This window comes from Rhamphochromis longiceps, linkage group LG23 (assembly GCF_057381845.1).
Source record: "Rhamphochromis longiceps isolate RC_006_pf linkage group LG23, R_longiceps_female_GT1.1, whole genome shotgun sequence".
NCBI classification, from domain to species: domain Eukaryota; kingdom Metazoa; phylum Chordata; class Actinopteri; order Cichliformes; family Cichlidae; genus Rhamphochromis; species Rhamphochromis longiceps.
The window spans coordinates 18,909,275-18,925,272 of NC_140578.1; the positions used below are offsets into that span (position 1 = coordinate 18,909,275).

The window sequence follows — 15,998 nt, forward strand, 5'->3', positions numbered from 1 at the left end:
CGGGAACATTTTCTGCCCAGTCCGGAATACTTCAATTTTGTTCTCTATAGGGCGGTGATAGTCCAAGAGTAAGTACTAGTCTATGTGTATGGGCTTCCGATAAACTTCAATGTTGAGGTTTCCATTCGCCTCAATGCGTATGAATGGCTAACTATTATCTTCTGTGTCATCCGTTGTAAACTTTATGTTTCTATAGTAGTGAGTAGTGAAGGTTTCTACTTCTTGGGCTTTGATTTTGACCTAGGTGTCACTCACGTATCTGTACCAGTGGCTAAGGACAGCGCCTCTATTCTACACATACCTCACTGAACAACTAGCCTATAAATGTACTAGAAATGTACATTTAACTGCTTATTTTCCATAAAGTCACTAAGTAACCCTAGAATGTGGGCGAAATCAAGCTAACAACATATAATAGCTGAAAATAGTTGAGATGGGGCAGCACGGTGGCCCTGCGACAGACTGGCGACCTGTCCAGGGTGTACCCCGCCTCTCGCCCTATGACAGCTGGGATAGGCTCCAGTGCCCCCCGCGACCCTGAAAAGGATAAGCGGACGCAAATGGATGGATGGATAGTTGAGATGAATCTAGCTGGGTTAATGCCAGTTATTGGAAATTGATAGAAATGATATGCTCACTGAAAAAAAGTAAATAAAGAAAGGAAAGTGAAACAAGTTAATTTTAATCTTTCACTTGAACATTGAATGACAGTATCCTTTTGGGTTTGAAGAGAGCCGTCTCTTCAAGAGATTAAGTACGTATCATTGTGCAGGCGTTTTGTAAAGTTTCCTTGTTTTTTGTTATGTTTCACTTGTGTGTGGTTCCCCAGGGTTTCAGCTGTTTCTTAGTTAGTTCTTCTTCATCTAAGGTTCATCTACTGTTCAATTGTCATGGTGAATCATTACCAGTGTAATACAGTGCAGTGCCTACTCCAGGAATAGTTGCTTTGTTAGTGTGTTCGTACTATCTGTGTTTTTGCAAAACAAAACAACTAAAAATCCACTCTGGATTTGCAATTTTAGGTAGATTTCTTAGATGCCAGGTATTCAGCCAGTCGTGTGCTGAGTCACTTTTCACTACCCACCAAGTCAAAGCCCTTGCCTGAAAATGTTGTGATAGCTGAAGCAAGTAGTTCATAAGAGATAACCCGCTGTCAGCCCTGAGCTAAAGTTTTTATTTTTCATAGAGAAGAGAACTTTAAATGTCAATAAAACCTGTACTTGTAAAGATAAAATAAATACAAATAAAAAAGGAGCATCATCATGTGTATCATTCTTTAAAAAATTAAGGCCTGAAGGTGTTTCCTCTGCAGAAGAGCTTCTCTTGGTCTGGAACCTTACAGCTTGTTTAGGATTCTAATGTCTTTTTTGAAACTACCTCACGTGGCTAAGTCATTCACTAGGTTTTGACAGGTTTTTTTTTTTCCACAAAAAAATAAAAAGCTTATTGGGGGGGCCTAATAATTTTGTCCCCATCTGTAGTTGTTGACCTGAAAAAGAAATTTGTAGTTGCATACTCCTGCACTCTCTTACTGTATGTCTGTACCAGTATTTCCGTTGATAGAACGATTACAAAAACCTTAAAAAGCAGTCAAACAGATATCTGTAACAGAAAGTCAGTAATTTTTTTTCAGTGTGTAATTAGTTTCTAGACATAAGAAATATTCATAATCTTGTAAAATGAGGTGTAAAATGTATTGTATTGCATGTGCTGTTTTTTTTTTTCCAGGTCCCACTGGTTGACCATGATCTCACCAGAGATGACAGTTTCATTTCAAAGGACACTCCCACAAAATTGTGCATAAATAGAGACATCAGTACTGCTACATGAGCAGAGCAGTTCATCAAAGGAACTTCTTGGTGACATTAGAAGAGGTAAGACAGATAACTTTTGAAAGGATTTCAGTCAGTGTCAGGTTTGGGATTAATTCATTGTCAAAAAAAAGAAGAAAGTCATAAAAAATATATTATTAGAATTCTTTAACCATCAGGATTTTTGTTTTACTTTCAGGGGTGAAAATGGTTGATTATGAAGTTATTGTGCTCACTGGCAGTCTGGGCTTTGCCACCACTTTTGACAATATCTACATTAAGCTGGTTGGCCTTAATGGATCGAGCAAACGCAAATGCCTGTGGAGCTCCATGCCATCTTTCTACAGTGGTGCAGTAAGTCAGAAATACCCATCTCCATGTTTAAATGTGTGTCATGCTTGCTGATCTTTGGCTAAATTAGATTAAATACTGATTTATTACATCAAATACATCAATTTTTTCCCACCATTAAAGTAAATGTTTTATAACGTTACAGCCTAGCTCCCGATTATAATATGTATGTAATCTTGATCACTTGTAAATGTTCCAAAGCTGGTGTGTCATTACTCTAGGTGTCACGTTTTACTGTGACCTGCCCAGTCTCCCTTGGAGAGCTTTTGCTGATCGAGGTAGACAAAGAACATCGGTTACTCCTCCCAGACATGTCTTGGTATGCAGCCAAGGTAGAAGTGACTTCCCCTGAAGGAGACACCTACCACTTTCCTATCTACCAATGGATCACCAACAGCGATGTTCACCGCTTCAAAGAGGGAGAAGGTTTGTGGAAACATGCTTGCCTGACATCATGCATGTAATTTACTGATAACATGAAAGATAAAAACAGAAAGATAAAGTATAAAGAATAATGACAAAATTCAAACCATACTATATTTAAAGGTAATTGCTGTAAAACAGTACACATTTCTATGTTTAAGCTCTCAGAGCCTCTCAAGAAAAAAACAGTCTTCTAGCCAAGTACAGTCGGCAGGAAGAGCTGGAGAAGCAACAGCAAGTCTATTGGTAAGAGTGCTGAGCTGTTATTTTAACATCTAATAACTAAAGCTAATAACATTATCCACCTCTGTGTTTATTCTCAGACACAGGCATTGTTTGTGAATGGGGACCACCCGCATCCTTTATGTCTTAAAACTTTTTTTTTCAGCTGGGAAAAAGAGGGAATTGCACACTGCATGAAGGCAGACAATGCCCAGTCACTGCCCTATGATATCCGCTTCTCTTTAACTAAGACTGCAGAAATGACCTACATTTCAGCCAAAGGGTGAATGCCTTAACTATCTATCTATAGATACAATGTAATTATTAAATTCATCTTAACACAAACTGTTGTATCTTTACTTTATAGACTGGGGCAAATGGGACTAATGCAAATATTGGAGTGGAAAAAGGAATTTACTCGTATGGAAGATATTAGTCTCCTGTTGCGTATCCATCAGACTAAAACATCAGGTAATGAAATGATCATTAAACTACAGGGAGTGCAGAATTATTAGGCAACTTCCTTTCCTTTGGCAAAATGGGTCAAAAGAAGGACTTGACAGGCTGGATTGTGGCTGGATTGGTAAAGGGCAGAGAGCTCCAGTCCGACTCAGACGCCAGCAAGGTGGAGGTGGAGTACTGGTTTGGGCTGGTATCATCAAAGATGAGCTTGTGGGGCCTTTTCGGGTTGAGGATGGAGTCAAGCTCAACTCCCAGTCCTACTGCCAGTTTCTGGAAGACCCCTTCTTCAAGCAGTGGTACAGGAAGAAGTCTGCATCCTTCAAGAAAAACATGATTTTCATGCAGGACAATGCTCCATCACACGCGTCCAAGTACTCCACAGCGTGGCTGGTGTGAGATTATTCTGTTATCATATGTTATCTTATATCTGTAGTTAAAGTAGTTGAATTATGTTAACTGCTGTAGGTCATATAATTTCCTTTAGTTTAGATGGTGTGCTGTGTATGTAGTTTAGTTCTCATTATACTTTTGGGTTAAAAGAACATATTCATTTTGTAGTTCAATAGATAAAGTGTGCATCACTTTGTATCCTTGATCTGCTGTGAATGTCTCACACTGGTCTTGACATGTTTTACTGCTGAATCATGAAAAGAAAGGTTGTATGCAGGAGACTCTGTGTCTAGGACAGGGGAGACAGACCACATTCCATGCCCCCACCTTTACAGAGAGCAGAAAGACAGGGAGTCGAGGTCATAACTTAGGCGCCGTAGCAGAGAAAGAATGTGAATGTTTAGGTTTTTACGACTAGGTGGGGGCCACTAAAGGCTATAAGAGCTTGAGTAACCCTCCACCATTTTGAGACATGCGGTAACCCTCTGCAAGCATCTCTCCCGTCCGGACGTTCTAATGCTCTTAAGTGTTGAATTGTATGGAAATAAATGATTGTTGATTGAGCATTTATACACTGAGTATTGTCCTTCCTTCAGCCCAAAGATTAAAAGAATTGGGAGATTTCAACACTGGCAAGAAAGGGTATAAAAGAAGAAAAACTAATGACATGGCCACCTTGTTCACCTGATCTGAACTCCATTGAGAACCTGTGGTCCATCATCAAATGTGAGATTTACAAGGAGGGACAACAGTACACCTCTCTGAACAGTGTCTGGGAGGCTGTGGTTGCTGCTGCACGCAATGTTGATGGTGAACAGATCAAAACACTGACAGAATCCATGGATGGCAGGCTTTTGAGTGTCCTTGCAAAGAAAGGTGGCTATATTGGTCGCTGATTTGTTTTTGTTTTGTTTTTGAATGTCAGAAATGTATATTTGTGAATGTGGAGATGTTATATTGGTTTCACTGGTAAAAATAAATTATTGAAATGGGTATATATTTGTTTTTTGTTAAGTTGCCTAATAATTATGCACAGTAATAGTCACCTGCACACACAGATATCCCCCTAAAATAGCTAAAACTAAAAACTACTTCCAAAAACATTCAGCTTTGATATTAATGAGTTTTTTGGGTTCATTGAGAACATGGTTGTTGTTCAATGATAAAATTATTCCTCAAAAATACAACTTGCCTAATAATTCTGCACTCCCTGTATATTTTATGTGTTGTCGGACAAAGTTGTGATATAACCTGTGGATGATGTCCCAAAGCTTGAGTCCATCATCTCTGTAGTAGAAGCTTGGTACATCTTTCAATCCACACTCTTCAATATCATCTGGGATACAGAGGGAGGTGTAGGTCACGGTGGCCAGTGATTTCTTCAGGATTTCGGCGGCACCCTTTCCACCAGAAGCTGTAAACTAGTGAATAGTCAAGGCACAATTAGAGGATACTACATGATACTTAAAAAGAAGATATATTGGACTATTTATACCTTAGCAAAAGATCCATTCTCAGAGATCAGAAGGTCCCGAGCTAAGTAATTGATCTGAAGAGTGTAGCGAGTGCAAGGTCTGAGAAGCTGACGGAAAGAGGAAAATTCATTAAGAAAAAATCTTGTTCCTTTCTTTTCGGATGATTTATACTGTATAAAAAGGAAAATAACTCCTTCCCAGTTTGTTCTCCACACACAGGAAAGGCCTTGCACTTTGTGCTTGGTTTGTACTTTGTAATTATATGTAGTTATTCATGTAACCATGTTTGCTATTCATCCATTCACAAAGGCTTACCAAAACAAAATAGTTCCTCAGGCCTTCCCAGTAAATAGTTTCCCTTTACATACCAATCTCTCTCTCAATGTCAGTGGTGGGAAATAAACTTGATAAGAGGAGTAAAAACTCTAATTACAGAGTGGAAATGATTTTCACACATTTTATATACTTGATAATCATCTGTTATTATAGTTCTTTTTTTAATTAATGTGCATAGAAAGCTACAGGGAAACCAAAAACAATGTTTGAATGTGTCCCCATTTGTCCAAAGGTTTGTGGAGCCAGTACTCACCCACTACGAGATTGATGCTGATGTCCAGGAAGACCATGAACTGCAGAACTGGATCAAAGAAATTTTTGAACATGGATTCCTTTCAAATAACAATTCAGGTGATGATAATGTGAATGTTGAATATTATCATGAAATAGTTTTAATTGAATTTATGTGTTGACAGTTTATTCTTTTGTATTTATAGGAATTCCACAGAAATTCACCACTAAGAATGAGATGGTCAAGTTTGTCACCATGGTGATCTTCACTTGCTCCGCCCAGCACTCAGCTGTCAACTCTGGACAGGTGAAGCCTTTTAATTTACCTCAGTTAAAAGTGATTGTGTATTGTTCAGAGAGTGTGGTTGACCTTGTTTTTCGGTGAAAACACAACATCCAGCGCAGAATCAGCTTTCTGGAATTTCCTTATCTGGATGATTGAGCATATATCAAGCAGTGAATGGTATTTGACTTTTCCCCAGTCCCCAGTCTGCCCTCTGTCTGGCCAAAAGCTCAGCCAGTGATTCATCAAAGACAAAAGTGACGTGTGAATGTTTTTGCTACAAATTTGTCTGACTGGGATTGAAATTTAAATCGACATTTTACACCTTCATTTTCTTTGTCCTGGTGCCTATAATAGTTCAGCCATCAGGCTAGTTGACATCATGTAATGTTAGCTACCCCAAATTCACTAACTGTTCAAGCATTGGTGATATTCAGCTTTGCATCTTCATTTAACAGTCTAGCACTGCTGCACATTTTTGCAGGGTTTTTTTTCTCAAGATAGGAACTTGCCAGCTGATTTTCTGCTACCTATTTAAACCTCATAAATCAATTATAAATACTGGATTTTAAAGAACTTAACACATGGGAGAGCAGCCACATTTTATTGTATTGTTTTTTTAATGTGATGGTTTTTAATGTCACATTCTGGTGTTTCAAAGCTATACTTCACGCCTATTAATAGATATATTTATCCATTACTTTCTCAATGCAGTATGACTTTGGTGGCTGGATGCCCAATAGTCCTACCTCCTTGCAGCTTCCCCCACCAACAACAAAGGAGACAGCAACTGAGAAAACAATGTTGAACACATTTCCCAGTGTTAACACCACAGTGCATGCCATGGCCACCTTATGGCTACTCAGCAAGGAGTCATCTGACCGTGTAAGTGCTCTGCAAAGGCTTTATAAAAGACAAAGATCATCATGCATGTGTGTATTTTATGTAATGCACAATAAGAGCAAAGAAAAAAAATGCCCATAGTTGAACAAAAAGTAATTGGTTAGTTGATCTAATGTCAATCTTACCAGGTCCTACTTGGCCACTTCCCTGAGGAGCATTTCACTGATAAATTTCCTCGCAAAAAGATAATGGAATTTCAAGAAGAGCTCCAAAGGCTGAGTGCAGAGATCAAAACCAGAAACAAGGATTTGGACCTTCCATACACATACCTGGATCCAAAAGTGATTGAAAACAGTGTGTCCATTTGAATATTAGAAAGTGTGTTCTCCTTCATTTTCATATCAACAAACAGGAGGAGAGGGAGAGCGGTGATTCTTCTGGTTTGGCTTTTGTTTCACATCATAATCTAAAAACAGCTTTTAAGCTTATGAACAGGAAAACTATGTCAAGATTCGAGTTTTTGAGGAGGAGACAAACAACTGCATGGTCTCAGTAGATGTCAGAATAGTGATTTTTATTATACATATGTACATATGGGGAAGATGAGCATCACAAGCCTTTACGAGCTGATCTCCCCCGAACAGTCTCTTCACAAGGTTTTTATTGCAATGTTGACGTCAAGTCACATGATAAGTATCAGTCAGTTCTCACTCCTATGTCCTTCTATGGCTAAGAACAACAACATATTCCAGATGTTTCCACTCCGGTTTTCTGGGAACTTAACCAATAGTGTGTTCATGAGTGTGTATTTTGTGAGTGTATGTCCAACAGGGATCATGTCCTGAGACGACCTCCCTTTCCTTAATAAGTGTGTATGTGAACGTGCGTGTTTTACATAACTCTGTATGTGCATGTTTGTGTAAGCCTGCCAGTGACTGCAGGAGGCCCAACTGGACCCTCTAGCTCGAGAGGTGCTTTCACCACATGATAGAGTATTACATCTAGAATGGGTTTTATCCTACGTGCTCTGAAATAAACAATAAATGATACATGATAAACTGAAGATAAGTAATACAGACTAATGAAGTAATGATGAAATAATGACAGTGCCTGTAAATGATAACCAAGTAACAGTAAAATAACAGGTTTTCCTCGACAACTAAAATAATTGACCTGATAGTCACCATGTTAGTGAATATATGTATATATATGATAGGCGTTACATAATACTGTATAACTGACACATTATGCCACACATCTTGGCAGATGCAGTGAATAAATTATGTGGGGAATTTGCATGTTCTCCTTGTATCTGCATGGTGTCCTTCTTCAGTCCAAGAACTTGCATGGTAGGTTAACTGATGACTCAGCGACTGTATGTTTAAATTTAAGCCTTCTTTTCCTTGTGTTAGCCCTGTGATAGACTACCCACCTTCTTAGTATGTATCCCTGTATCTCGCCCTATACAGGATAGGCACCAGTCCCTGCAACTTTAAAAAGGATTCACATGAATTGTGTACTTACAATGCCCTCCATAATGTTTCTTCCAAAGACACAGTTGCTATCGTTCTTCGTCTGTACACCATCACAGTGGAATATGGAGGCTTTTGGTGGTGCTTTCACTTGGTGTTGACTCTCTCTGCAGCTGAATATCACTTCTTGTTCTTATGGTTTTTCACTTTAAAAAAAACACAGACATGTTACTGCAAGGGCAAGAGGCCTTGAACACCCAAAGTAAAGATATTAGGTAGAAAGCAAAGACTTGGCTAAATCAACAATGTGATGGATTGTTAAAGAAAATGAATGCACTGATTAGCTCAACAACACAAAACGTCCTGAAAGACCACAAAACAAAACTGGGCATGGTGACAGAATTATTCCACAGTAAAGAAAAACATTTTTACAACATCTAACAAAGTCAACAACATTCTTGAGGAAACAGGTGTATCACTGCTACAGCCAACAAGGTTTTAACCACTGGTTACATTTAACACCAGGAAATTTAGATTAGACTTTGGAAGAAAACATCTAATATAGCTGGCATTGTTCTGTAAAACAATCTCTGGAGAGGTGAAACCAAGGACAAGTTGTACCAGAATTAAGAGAAGAGAAAAGTAGAGAAGAACAGAAACTGTTTATGAGAGAAAGCATACCACATGATCTGTCTAACATGATGGTGGCAGCATGGTGGAATGGGGAAATGTGGCTGCCATTGAAACTGGGCCACTAGGGCGCAGTTTATAATGTGCACATTATAAATAACAATGTCGGAGTCTGATCGGACAACGCAGACAAAGGCTGCGAAAGTTATTAGATGTTGCTTAGCAGTGCAAATGGATAATGACTCAAAACATCCTGCAAAAGTAACCCAATTTTTTTTAAGATAAAGAAAAAGCATATTCTTCAATGGTGAAATCAGTCAACTCATCTTAACCCAAAAGAGCAGCTTTTCCATGATTAAATACAAACCTGAAAGTAGAAAGACCCACAAACAGACAGCAACTCAAACGGGATCCAAAAAGGTTCTTGCAGAAAAACTGTCCTCACATTCACTATTGTGTTAATTTCTCCAGTTATTTTTGAATTGTGTCTGCAATTGAGTGACTGTGTATAAAAATGACTGTAATTCCTAAAAGTTGATGAAGAATTAACACAAAACTGCTTGAATTATAGCTGAAAATATGAACTTCAATTACATTTTAATTGTTTGATTTACATGTGGTGGTGAATGTGGTCTACAGAGGCAAAGCTCTCACTGCACCTCACAATAACACACACAGTCCTGTGGAGGAGTATAGGAGGGGAAGCAGGGACAGGACTACATACGTTATAACCACACAGATAGTATTGAACAAACATGGGAACAGTGATGGCAGAACAGAGACAAGACTAGGACAGACTGGACACAATATAAGAACATAATCGAAAACATAATCACTCAAGAACTCGAAATATAAATAATGAAAACTAAGAGACTCTAGAAGAAACTGAACTCAAGACTAACTAATAGAGAAAACTAATACACAACTAGAACATGAAAATCTGTCCATTCCAAGAGAACAAACTCTCCCCGCCTTCCTTAACATGGCCTTTGGTAAGTAGTGCTAATGTTTATATTCTCTTGTTCCTTTTTTTTTTACTTTATATCTTTTACTTTTTGTCCAGATTTTTGTAAAGTTTGTTTATAAAAAGACTTGAGTGGTTTAGAGACTGTTTGGCCAGTTTGTCACCAACATGGGACTGAATTATACCGTGTATAAAGATCTTAGCAGTATCCACGGGGAGGCAGCCTCTGATGATGATACTTCAAACTGAAATGTGAACAGAGAATAATATACATTTTTAAAGCTCACCTTACAATTTAAGTCATCTCAATGAAAATGTCTGTTCTAACAGATTATTTTGAATTATATTCAGAAGAGTAAACCTTTAGTCTTATATCAAGAGTAAGAGAAGACTGGTCAAGCCACCTCATGAATCTTCCCATTCCTAACATTATTATGTTCTTCACTTTGTGTGTTTTTTAAGTGTATACATTACAGTATCATTCATACATTTGCACATTTTTGCCATGACACACTCATTGATGTAGAGGCTAAATAACAGAAGGTCTAAGTTTCATCTGAGCTTTCATGACACATGTAGTGCAAAGATTTGACACCAAAGAGAGGCAGAGCAATCGAGACACAACATGAGGACTGGGAGACCATGACATGTCCTGTCAGGTATAAATTCAATCTGACTGGAAACTTTAAAAAATATGTATTCATAGCTGCTAAGTTTATACTAATAGGAAAGGTTTATGAGCAGCATGAATGGTAGTAGGAAGTTCTCCTAACAGAGAAACGAAGTGCCCACTAAAACTGGGCATACACTGTGCGATTTTTGGCCCATTTTGACCAGATTTTTCAGTCATGTCTTGGCCTTAATCGTGTGTCATGCATTGTGTAGTATACATTCAATTCAAATTCAACTCAATAAAATTTTATTGATCCTGAAGTTTGACCCCAAAGGAAATTGGGTTAAGGCTGCCGACCGTTTGCCAGCGCCATCTTACCCTTCCAACCATACATACATTACACAAACATGACATGGGGAAGACAGGTCAGAGAGGTATAACAATGGAAAATGCACAACATGAGGAAAGACGAGGAGAAAAAAGAGCTCCCCCCAGACTGAGCTGCAACAGGGAGAACAGCTTAAGAACAGCAAAAAACACCTCAGCACATGAATCAGCACATCTCACAACAAAGAAGACATAAGCTTTGAAGGTCTGTGTCAGTGTACGTGCGTATGTGTGACTGTGTGTGTGTGTTCAATGTTCAGCTGGGAGAAAGTGTCCCTTCACTCAATTAGGCAAAAGTCAACAATCTTCAGCCGACGAGGGGGGCCTTGAATGAGAACGGAGAAAGTCACAACGCAGTCTTGTTATCTAAGGAGAATTTGTTATTCCCGTCAGCTTTTGCCTTGAGCATCCAGCTGGCGCCAGAGGGGCCTCATGAGATGAAGATCGTAGTTGTTTTGGTTAGTGCGAACAAAGTGCTTCCAATTTTACAGTTGGTCTAATGTCCGTCACTGGTCACCAGGTCTCTCAATTCCTGTTGTTCTTCTTCAGTATCTTATCCATATTGCAGAGCCATGAGCTTCTCCAAGATCTTGTCGATATTGCGTTTAATAAACACAGTCCGAGTACTTACAGCCCTGCCCATCGTCTATCGTGTCGGGCAGCCTTGTGGGATTTTGAGAAGAGAGAACATGGGGTAACAAAACACCTCACAACCGGCTCCCGGTCATCAATTGTATAGTCGCAAGAAAATCAAAGTGGTTGTCCCTCGTGAGGGTGTCAACGTGGCCTCTCACACTGCGCACGCACAAACTCAGAAATGAATGTGAAAAAGATGGAGTAGCATGGCAGTGCAGGGTGTGATCTGGACACAAGTGATGGATGCCCAACTTGTAGAACTTTGGCAAGCTCATCTCAGGCTTTTCAATGTGGCCTCAAAATTATCACGACTACAACAACTGTGAAAAGAGTTGGATGGACATAAGATAAGATAAGATAACCTGTATTAGTCCTACACGTCGGAAATTTGTTTTGTTACAGCAGTGGATGAAGTTACATGGAAAATTAGAAAAAAAGAAAAACACTGGAATAAGATATCAATAGATACTGTACACAACTGTACACAATAGAATAGAATAAAATTAAATAAAATACTATATACAATTGAATAAAATAGAATACAATTGCTGCTCGGTTGCAGTTGCCTGGTCAATGTTTTTCGTTAGAGTAAGAGACAGATTTTGTGTTATAAGTTTCATGTTATGGACGCACAGCGTGAGCACTCAGGTAGCATCACAGCATCGGGCCGTGTAGTGTGAGACCCTGCATCGTAACATATGAACTTCTAGCCCCTGTGATTCAGTGACACAGTTTGAGCAGGATTTAAACAACACGACTGAAAAAATCTCACAGTACAGTGGGATGCAAAAGTTTGGGCAACCTTGTTAATAGTCATTATTTTCCTGTATAAATTGTTGGTTGTTACAATATAAAAAGGTCAGTTAAATATATCATATAGGAGACACACACAGTGATATTTGAGAAGTGGAATGAAGTTTATTGGATTTACAGAAAGTGTTCAATAATTGTTTAAACAAAAAACAAAATTGTTTAAACTTTTGCATCCCACTGTATATGCCCAGCATAAGGAAACTACAGCAGTCTATAACAAAATCTTGTTCTTTCCACAACGCTGGATGAATGACGATTTCCTCATAACTTCTCTGGTTTAAAGATAACTTCCTGTTGGAATAAACAATAACTTATTCGTTGCTTGTTTGGAGTACAGTACATTTGCTAAATTTCCTTGTTTCTTTTTGTTTTGTTGTTTATCGTTTCCTCTTTTCCTCTTCATAGTTTAATGGGGTTTCACCTGCTTCTTGTTAGTTCCTTGTGTAATCATTCACATGTCGGTTGTTATTGCAGTGTATTGCCAGTGTAATGAATTGTATTAACTAACATATCAGAAAAAGCTTAAACTATTAACATTTTTTCGTAATTCTGCATTAATAATTCTCATTAATAATTCTCATTAATAAAGTTACTGACTCCAAAGATCAAACAGGACATACAATAAGACAAACTGACATTTTTTTTTATTATTATTTATGTCACGATCCTGGGTCTTATGACCCAGTGTTTTGAGTTTTAGTTCATTTTGATGTTTTAGTTTATGTAAGCCCTTCAGGTTCCTAAGTTCATTTGTTATCATGCTTAAGTGTTTCTAGTTCTTATTATTTCCCCCTCGTGTTTCCAACTATGGTAAATCTCCCCTGCTCTTCATGTGTTTCATGTCTGTGTCTTACATTGTGAAGTTTGGGTTGTCATGTCTACGTCTCATTATGTTTCCTGTTTTATTTTGAAAGAGGTCCTGTGTTCCTGCATTTTGTTTTACTCTTCCCCTGTGGCGTTGTTATGTTCATGTTGATCTACTGTGCCTTTCTGTTCCATGTTTCAGATCCCTATGTTCTGTCTCCCCCAGTCTGTTAAGTCCACATGTCTTGAGTTCCGTCAGTGTGTTCCCTGTTTTACTTTCACAGTCTGTTCTATGTTAATGTTTCTAGTTTTGCTTCCCTTGCCTCGTCCTGCCTAATTACTCTCAGCTGTGCTCTCCTCCTGTGGCTCATTCCCCCTCGTTATCCCTCAGTGTATTTAAGCCCCATGTTTCTCTTTGTCAGTGTTGCGTCCTCCATCATAGCTGTGTGATTTTTCCCTGTGGCTCCTTGTGCTTTAGTTTTCCCAGTTTAGTTTATTTTGTATTGTTTTTCGTGTCCCACTCCACGCCAGCAATAAAGCTGTGTTTTTTGAGTTTACCTTTTGTCTCTGTGAGTTTGCGTTTGGGTCCTACTTTTGCCTGCACACAGCCATATTGTGACAATTTAGTTCACAATTTAATTTATATACTAGCAAAAACTGGTTGTAGCACTGACAGGGACCCTTTGTGAAATCACCAAAATGTTATCTGTACTGTATATAAACCGAATCACGGGAAGAAAAACAACCCCCTTTGTCTTTTTTTTGCTAAAGAACAATTGATGAAGAAGCTGAATACTGCTGAGAAACCACCAAGTCAAAGTCCCGACCTTTCAGTGGAATTTTGCAGCAGCTGAAGTACACTCAACAAAAATATAAACGCAACACCTTTGTTACTGCTCCCATTCCCCATGGGATGGACGTAGAGACCTAAAATTCATTCCAGATACACAATATAACCATCCCTCCCAAACAGTGGTCACAAATCAGTCCAAATGTGTGGTAGTGGGCACATCTGCCATATTGAGATAATCCATCCCACCTCACAGGTGTGCCACATCAGGATGCTGATCTGACATCATGAGTAGTGCACAGGTGTACCTCAGACTGCCCACAACAAAAGGCCACCCTGGAATGTGCAGTTTTGTCTCACAGCAAAATGCCACAGATGCCACAAGCAATGAGGGAGCGTGCAATTGGCATGCTGACAGCAGGAATGTCAACCAGATCTGTCGCCCGTGCATTGAATGTTCATTTCTCAACCATAAGCCGTCTCCACAGGCGTTTCAGAGAATATGGCAGCAAATCCAACCGGCCTCACAACCGCAGACCTCGTGTAACCACACCAGCCCAGGACCTCCACATCCAGCAGGTTCACCTCCAAGATCGTCTGAGACCAGCCACCCAGACAGCTGCTGGAACAATTGGTTTGCACAACCAAACAATTTCTGCATAAACTGTCAGAAACCGTCTCAGGGACGCTCAACTGCATGCCCGTCGTCCTCATCGGGGTCTTGACCTGACTCCAGCTCGTCACCGTAACAGACTTGTGTGGGCAAATGCTCACATTCGATGGCGTCTGGCACGTTGGAGAGGTGTGCGCTTCACAGATTAATCATGGTTCACATTGTTCAGGGCAGATGGCAGCTGAGAATGTCCCAGTTCTTGCATGGCCAGCATACTCACCGGACATGTCACCCATTGAGCATGTTCGGGATGTGCTTGACCGGCGTATACGACAGCGTGTACCAGTTCCCACGAATATCCAACAACCTCGCACAGCCATTGAAGTGGAGTGGACCAACATTCCACAGGCCACAATTGACAATCTGATAGACTCCATGCGACGATGTGTTGCACTGCATGAGGCAAATGGTGGTCACACCAGATACTGACCGGTTCTGGGTCCCCAGACCCCCAATAGCACAAAAAACTGCACATTCCAGGGTGGCCTTTTGTTGTGTGCAGTCTGAGGTACACCTGTGCACTACTCATGATGTCAGATCAGCATCCTGATGTGGCACACCTGTGAGGTGGGATGGATTATCTCAATATAGCAGATGTGCCCACTACCACACATTTGGACTGATTTGTGACCACTGTTTGGGAGGGATGGTTATATTGTGTATCTGGAATGAATTTTAGGTCTCTACGTCCATCCCATGGGGAATGGGAGCAGTAACAAAGGTGTTGCATTTATATTTTTGTTGAGTGTAAGAAGTTCCTCCAACATATACAGGGGTATACACTGGCTGATCATAGTTTGGATTAATGTAATTGTTGCTGCTTCTCGGCAGACAGGAGACATGATCTGTTTGGCTGGAGATCTGCTACAGAAATGAAATATACACTGTAATTTTAATAGGTTATCCTACCAAATTCCTTTTATTCATTCATCCATTCCTCAATTGATTAAAACCTCCAGGAACAAACATTTTGGCCTCAATGTTGAACTGAGAAACTTTTGAACACTGAATGAATGACAGTTTCCTCATAACATCTCTCCCTGTTATCTTCTATCGTATCTTTTCCTTGTTCCTCCTTTATCGTTTTTGTAGTTTAACTTATTCATACTGCCCCGTGTAATAGTCTAGTGTTCTGAAAGGTAGTTGCCATCATAACCTGGTCCTGTAAAGCCTAAACCATGAAGTCATGATGAGAAAATTGATTTTTTTTTAAACTTGAACTTTCTGAAAAACTCATCTCTAGAATAAGATTTTTTTAATTAAAATAAAATCTTCATTCCCTTAGAAAAAAAAAATCAATGATATGAGTAAAATTGAAAGTGAAATTAGACCTGTAATTCAAGTGCAAGGCCTTAATCTGTTTATTAAAATCTGATCTTTCACAACAGG

The 15,998-nt window shown here is 39.3% G+C and overlaps 2 protein-coding genes across 2 annotated transcripts; both read left to right on the forward strand.

The window, feature by feature from the left end:
• The first annotated feature begins 1,737 nt into the window (after window positions 1-1,737).
• Window positions 1,738-4,467, forward strand: LOC146641735 (hydroperoxide isomerase ALOXE3-like). Its single transcript, XM_085398527.1, has 6 exons — window positions 1,738-1,874; window positions 2,011-2,165; window positions 2,384-2,588; window positions 2,747-2,831; window positions 2,974-3,090; window positions 3,175-4,467. The coding sequence occupies exons 2-6, from the start codon at window positions 2,019-2,021 to the stop codon at window positions 3,320-3,322; spliced, it is 702 nt and encodes a 233-aa protein (XP_085254653.1). The 5' UTR covers window positions 1,738-1,874; window positions 2,011-2,018; the 3' UTR covers window positions 3,323-4,467.
• On the forward strand, window positions 4,132-7,743 carry LOC146641736 (hydroperoxide isomerase ALOXE3-like). Its single transcript, XM_085397987.1, has 5 exons — window positions 4,132-4,136; window positions 5,703-5,821; window positions 5,908-6,008; window positions 6,699-6,869; window positions 7,016-7,743. Exons 1-5 carry the CDS (start codon window positions 4,132-4,134, stop codon window positions 7,193-7,195), a joined length of 576 nt encoding a protein of 191 aa, XP_085254113.1. The 3' UTR covers window positions 7,196-7,743.
• Window positions 7,744-15,998: the final 8,255 nt, after the last annotated feature.